At 44.4% G+C, this 7,422-nt stretch overlaps 2 protein-coding genes across 2 annotated transcripts; both read left to right on the top strand.

The window, feature by feature from the left end:
• The first annotated feature begins 517 nt into the window (after positions 1-517).
• On the top strand, positions 518-2,863 carry LOC138338503 (uncharacterized). Its single transcript, XM_069289469.1, has 2 exons — positions 518-625; positions 2,063-2,863. Exons 1-2 carry the CDS (start codon positions 518-520, stop codon positions 2,861-2,863), a joined length of 909 nt encoding a protein of 302 aa, XP_069145570.1.
• A 374-nt stretch (positions 2,864-3,237) lies between these two features.
• Positions 3,238-4,452, top strand: LOC138338502 (uncharacterized). The gene has a single exon (XM_069289468.1). The coding sequence runs from the start codon at positions 3,238-3,240 to the stop codon at positions 4,450-4,452; it is 1,215 nt and encodes a 404-aa protein (XP_069145569.1).
• The last annotated feature ends 2,970 nt before the right edge of the window (positions 4,453-7,422 follow it).

Raw genomic sequence — 7,422 nt, 5'->3', positions numbered from 1 at the left:
TCCAGAAAGGCGACCACGGAGCAGGACCATCCCGAGCAGCATAGTGGACATCGCCCCTGCGCGGGTTTTTCTTTGTTTGTATTTACACTACTTTAGCCCCTGCGTGGGCCTGATTTTGTCACATTTTCTAAATAGCCCCTGCGTGGGTGTATCTTTTTCTCTTTTCAAAAATTTTACTCATTGTGAAATATTATTTTGGGGGGAATCATTTTGATTTGGTTTAAATTCACACGTACATCATTCCAATGCGCTAGGCCTACCCTTTGCAAAAAAGGGTCCCCATGCATGATTAGGACGCGATATATATGTGTATTTAAATGCCTATGTGTTATGTTGCTTTGAATGAGGATATCATAAACCCGCTCCTAGTCAAAATTCCAATGAAGTATACAGAAGCCACTATTACAAATGACCGACCAAAATTCCCAAGTGTCAAGTTTCTCACGCAAAAAGCCCATCTTCCATACCACAAATCCTAAATACCACTCTACCGTCTCAGGAAAGGTGAATCACCGCTATGGACAAAGACAAGAACGTCCAGACGGAGCTCATTGAGGAGGAAGTGCGAAAAAAAATCGAGCGAGTCACTCGAGAAATTCAGAAGATTAAAGAGGAAGGACTTAAGGTAGACATGACCACGACAATCTACAAAGCTGCGGTCACGACTTTCGATGAAGATCTGGCGTTGTAGATGAAAAGAAAGAAGGATGTTGAGATGGAAATCGAAAGCCTAAGAAGAAGGTTAAACATGCTTCGTTTGGAGGCGCATGAAGTAAAGGCGAGAGAAGCGAAGATAGATATTAAGACCGCCGTATTGTTGGCCAGAAGTGCGGCACTCAATGAGGAATTGACGACCCGTAGAAACTTAAAGGGCGGAAAATACCTCGCCCGTGATCAAGGAGCAGATAAAAGTGGCCCGGACCGTTAAGTAATTGAGGAGGACGATGAAGAAGAAATCGTCTACAAGCCTCCATTTCTGACTGTCTGAAAGGAAAGGAATGACGTAACTAAAAAACAAGAGATAAGCAAAATGTTGTCTTCTAGAAATTTCAATGTTGTTTTTCAATTCCCTTGTAATTTCAATGAAATAATAAATGAAAGCATTTCATCCTACTCGAACTACGTTGGGCCTGAATTCTCCTTGTGAGATACGTAGGCAGCCTTCACGGCCCGTCCTATATTGCTAAAAATTGTCATTCTCCTCCATGTTTCGGAGATACGAAGATAAGATCAACGGGCATCGAAAAGCAGCTGCAAGAAGTCCATAGCTCAACGTGATTTAGCTTTCCCGAGATAGCTCTAAAGAAACATATTCCTGTTTGTTTAAAATATATTTCCGTCCTTATTCGTGGGTTCAGATATCATCAAACAAAGTGACTTGTGTGTTTATCTGTTTTTTGTGCGATATTATGCATTTTGTACTCCGCATATGCACTAACAAATTTGCCTGTGAGTTGTTTCACCTCTAAGGTACCTTTTACTGATCAGTGTCAATAAAAGCTGGCAGATCACCCCTACTTCACAAGATCAAAAGGTCCCTCAGATTCCTTCCCCTTAACAAACGCAAATACAGCCATGTGAGACAACAATGAGGAAGTCAGCCTCATAGTTGTCGTGGTCTCTTAGCCCACCGTTGCAGAGTAGAATGAGCTAATTGCGCAGCTTATGCAGCAGATAGCTGACATGACGGTCAAGATGCAACGAAGGCAGGACACGCCTCAACCCGGATTCGGCCCCAACTTTATCGACGTAAGACCTCCTACGTACTTCCCGTGGTCCAACTTGGATCCTACTAATCACCGTCCATCGACACTAGTGCAAAACCCTTTTGGGATAGATATGACAACCCAAAACCCCCAATACGCGTCAGTATCCTATCAAACTCCCTCACCACTTCTAAACAACCACCCACAAATTCCACCACACCCCTAAAAACCCAAACAACCCCACCATCCCGAATTCAGAACCAAATCCGACCGCTTTCAGCCATCAAAGAACACATCCTGACTTGACCCAAAATACCAGTCCCCAAAATTATCCACAAAACTATCAAACTGCACAGAACGTCCCAAGCCCTTCCATAGCCCCACCCCTCCCCAAAATAACCACTTTTCAAGTCCCTGTCTCGCCCGAGCATGAGGTGCACGGCTCCGAGTTGGACCATTACAAGGAGCAAGAAAGAGAGTGGAGGGCAACGGAAGAATCGAAGATAGACATAAAGGAGAAGATCAAGAGGGCGATGAAAGAATTGCAATGCACTCAAGATATCGCCGGGGTAAGCTACGCAGAACTATGCATCAACTCGGACTTGAACCTGCCTGAAGGGTTCAAAATCCTGATGTTTGAAAGCTTCAGAGGAGAGGGCAACTCCATGGCGCACTTAAGAGCGTATTGCGACCAACTCGTGGAAGTTGGCAAAAAAGAAGTGTTGTTGATGAGGTTGTTCAGCCGGAGCTTGTGGGGTGAGGGCCTGGAATGGTTCACGTTACACGAGACTCGACAATGGCCCAGTTGGAGCGCACTGGCTAAGGATTTTATCGAAAGATTCACATACAACGTTGAGATAGTCCCTGATCTGTACTCCTTGGAGAAGATGAAGCAAAAACCCACAGAAAGCTATCGAGAAGTCGCGTACATATGGAGGAAAGAGGAATTGAGGGTGAGGCGTACGATGAAAGAGAAGGAGATCGTTGAGGTGTTTGTGCGGGTGCAGGAACACGAGTACTATGATAGAGTCATCTTATTAATCGGCGCCAAGTTCGCCGAGATAGTAAAAGTGGGTGAGACTATCGAAGATGGCCTGATGTCAGGAAAGATAGCCCGAGTGTCCGCATCGCCTAGATCATCTGGAATTGTGAGGTAGAAGAGAGAGGAGGTTGTCGCTATATCATATGGGGGAAGAAAGGTCCCCAAAAATTTACCACGTCCCCAAGGACACTCTAATCCTCCATCAAAGCCTCATCAAACCTACCGTCCCCAATCCCATCCCTCCGCCCACTACAATGTTCCCCCACTTATCCAGATGCCCAAGTTTTGTCCTATCAAAATACACCCCCAATTCCCCAAAATTTTCCCTCCGTATATCCAAATTACCCCTAAGCTTATCAAATTCCTCCACCTTACAAGAATGTCCCTCCCATCTGCGCTAATGTACAACCAATCTATCGAGCACCTTCCCACATATATCAAATACAAACTCCAGCATATCAAAGCCCCCTCCCAAATTAACAAGCTCCAATGCAAAACTACCAAACAAAACCCTACCCCAGAACCCAAGCTCCACGCCCAAATGCCCGCAGTTATCGACAAGTCCCTCCCCCTCAGCAGAGCGGGTATGATCCCTCTCGCCCCAGGTTTGAGAAGAACCCCTCCAGAAGCTTCACTGCGTTGGTAGAAAGCAGAACTAAATTGATCGAAAGATTATCTGCGGCCGGATACATCCACCCTGTGGTGTCTAAGCCTGTGGGTGTCAATTCCAAATTCTACAGACCGGAGCAGAGATGTGCTTATCATTCCAATAGTGTTGGACATGATACAGAAGGCTGTATAAATCTCAAGCACAAGATCCTGGAGTTGATTGACCAGGAAGTGGTCTCCCTTCATCCTGCGGCACCAAACGTCAACATGAATCCGTTGCCAAATCATGGGGGTGGGAACATCAACATGATAGAAACTAATGAAGATGAGCGTGAAACCAAGAGAATTACTCCTGTTGTTCAGGAAGACATGGAAAAGGCTATTGCTTTTTTGAGCGTCAAGGATAAGGGAGAGTTCGTCATTCTGACACCTGCAAAGGTTGTTGCCTTGGTGCCCTCTAAGACTCTCGCCAAACCCAAGTTTGTTATGCAAACGGCCGTGGCTGAAGGCATGACTAGATCTGGCAGATGTCACACTTCTGATGAGCTTGCTCTCGGAGGACCAAAGAAATATCATGCCAAGAGACCCATAAGTAAAGCAGAAGCCGAGGAGTTCTGGAGGAGAATGCAGCCTAAATATTACTCCACCGTCAAGCACTTGGAGAAGACTCCAGCCCAGATTTCTGTGTGGGCCATGCTGATGAGCTCCTGGTCCCATAGACAGGCTTTGATGAAAGCACTGGATGACACGTATGTGCTCTCAGGTACAAGCAGCGACAATGTAGCTGCTATGATTCACAAATTCATTCGTGGACACCGCATCAGTTTCTGCAATGAAGAATTGCCGGCCAAAGGGAGGGCCCATAACAAAGCTCTACACATCACCGTGATATGCCGTGGAAAGATCGTCAACTGTGTTTTAATATACGATGGATCTGTCCTGAACATATGCCCCTTGTCCACACTGAAGCAACTAAGGTTTGACCTCGGAAAGTTGGAGCAAAACCAGGTCAATGTGAGAGTATCCGATGGTGTGCAGAGAGAGACGTTAGGAGCGGTGAACTTGACCATCCAAATGGGCCACTCAGGAAAGTAGGTGCCGGTCTTGGACGAGATGCTGCAAGGTTCGGACTTTTACACGGTGGAGTTGGTAAATGCAAAAGATGAAGGCTTGGTCCCGCAGACTCCCATGTCGGCCGTGTACAGAATGATCGCCACGATAATGCTGCAGAGCAGATTTGAAATAGGTTTTGGATTAGGAAGGAATGCCCAAGGGATAATCGAGCCAGTTCAAGTGCTTGCTCAAGGATCAAAGTATGGTTTGGGGTACATCTCCAAAGATGATGATGTGAAGATGAAGAGGAAAAAGGATCAAGGGTTGACTAAGCCAATCCCGAATCTCTATCAATCCTTTCCAGTCTATGACCATGCCGATCTTGAAGACAGCCCGGGATCATGCCGAGCCTGAAGATAGCGGGAAAGGAATCTGTGACCTTTTCAAGCAGATCAATGCCATCATCGAGGAGGAGGCTAACCCAGCAGGCATTCGTGATGTTGAACTAGGGGAGATGCTGCAAAATTGGATGTCCACGCCGATGCTGATATCCCAAACTCTGTGGTAGAAAGGAGTTATTTTGCGCACACCAAATCGGTGGTCGTCCGGAAGATGCCCGAGACCCACCATTTCTGCATTTTCTTGATTTTGAATTTTTTGTGATGTTTAAAAGGCGACATGTCCTTGTGCCATGACCCAAGTTTGCATTTTGTTCGATTTAAATGAAAGCCTCCTTATTTTGACTTTGTTTATTTAATTTCTTGTTATATTTTACTTTCCTAATTTTGTCTGTTTATGATTTCAGAAACGTATGTTACGAACCTGTCAATGTCACGTCATGTCATGAGCTAAATGAGAAAAATGAGGCAAATGACGACGAGGTTGACGACTATGAAGAAAGTGGGGAACCAAACTATGTTGCAGAAGAATTTCGATAGTTCGAGAATCAACATAAACCAAATCAGGAGGAGACAGAAATGGTGAAATAGGGAGATTCAGAAGGTGTCAAAAAGTTCAAGATCAGCACTCACCTGAATGAAACTCATAAGGAGAGCCTTGTTCATTTGCTTGCCGAATACAGTGATGTGTTTGTTTGGAATGTCGGTGATATGCAGGGTTTGAGTACCGATATCATATCTCATAAGCTAACTATCAACCCTGGGTTCGAACTGGTGAAGCAAAAGACTCAGAAATTCAAGCCTAAATTGAGTTTGAAGATGAAGGAAGAAATCACCAAGCAGATAGAGTCTCGATTGGTAGAAGTAACGCAATATCCAACCTTGTTGGCTAATGTCGTTCCGGTTGCCAAGAATGATGGAAAATTCAGGATTTGTGTCGATTACAGAGATCTCAAGAAGGCTAGTCCAAACAATAATTTTCCGTTGCCAAATATCCATATTCTGATTGACAAATTTGACAAACATGAGATGCGGTCATTTGTGGATTGTTACGCGGGTTATCACTAGATTTTGATGGATGAAGAAGACGCAGAGAAAAAGGCCTTCATCACACTTTGGGGGGTATATCACTACAGGGTGATGCCGTTCGGCCTCAAAAACACCGGTGCCACTTATATGAGAGCCATGTTGACTATCTTCCATGACAATATTCACAAAGAGATTGAAGTGTACGTGGATGACGTCATAATCAAATCCCGCGAGAGTTTTGGATCATTTAACACATCCGAGAAAATTCTTTGAACGTTTGCATCGGTAGAACTTGAAGCTAAATCCCACTAAATGCGCTTTTGGAGTCCAAGCTGGGAAGTTGTTTGGGTTTATAGACAGCAGAAGAGGTATTGATCTTGACCCCTCGAAGATCAAAGCAATTGAAGAGTTGCCTCCGCCGAAGACAAGAAAAGAGGTGATGTGTTTCTTGGGGAGGTTAAATTATATCAGCCTATTTATAGAACAATCGACAGTGGTATGTGAGCCCATTTTCAAGTTGCTGAAGAAAGACGACCCGACTAAGTGGACCGAGGAGTGCCACACCGCTTTCGACGCTATCAAAAGTTATTTGTCTAACCCACCAGTATTGGTTCCTCCGCGAGAAGGGAATCCGTTGTTGCTGTATTTGTCTGTTTTGGATAGTACCTTTGGATGTGTACTCGGTCAGCATTGAGATACTGAGAAGAACAAAAAGTCTATCTACTACATAAGCAAGAAATTTACACCGTACGAGTCTCGGTACACCTTGTTTGAGAGAACATGCTGTGCTCTGACGTGGCTTGCCCAGAAACTGAGACACTATTTGTCGTCATATACTACATATCTCATTTCCAGAATGGATCCATTGAAGTACATTTTCCTGAAAGCGATGCCGACTGGGAAGTTAGCTAAATGGCAGATGCTGTTGAGTGAGTTTGATATCGTGTATGTGACTCAGAAGACAATAAAGGCACAAACTTTGGCTGATCATCTTGCGGAAAACCCCGTTGACAAAGAATATGAACCATTTAAGACGTATTTTCACGATGAAGAAGTGTCATTTGTGGGTGAAGTTATCTCTGAAGCTTATCTAGGTAGGAGATTATTCTTCGATGGAGCGGAGAATCACCAGGGTAAAGGTTTTGGAGCAGTGTTAGTATCAGAATCTGGTCAGCACTATTCTATGGCAGCTAAACTGCGATTCAACTACACAAATAACAAGGCTGAATACGAAGCTTGTATCCTTGGTTTGAAAATGGCCATTGACATGAATGTTTACGAGTTACTGGTTATTTGAGATTCCGACCTCTTTCTTCATCAGGTTAAAGGAGAATGGGGTGTGAAGAACCCGATGATTGTACCTTATGTACAATAAGTGCAAAATCTGTGCAAATGGTTTCGCAAGATTGAGTTCAGACATACTCCCAGAATACAGAATTAATTAGCTGACGCTCTTGCCACCATCGCTTCAATTATCTAACATCCGGATACTGATTACATCGACCCGCTGGATATAGACTTGAAAGACAATCATGTCCATTATTCACATGTTGAATCAGAACCAGATTGTTTGCCTTGGTGTTTC

The sequence above is a fragment of the Solanum lycopersicum genome, chromosome 9 (genome assembly GCF_036512215.1).
Source record: "Solanum lycopersicum chromosome 9, SLM_r2.1".
In the NCBI taxonomy this organism is placed as follows: domain Eukaryota; kingdom Viridiplantae; phylum Streptophyta; class Magnoliopsida; order Solanales; family Solanaceae; genus Solanum; species Solanum lycopersicum.
The sequence above is the reverse complement of the archived record's forward strand: the minus strand, read 5'-3'. Positions and strand labels throughout refer to the sequence as shown.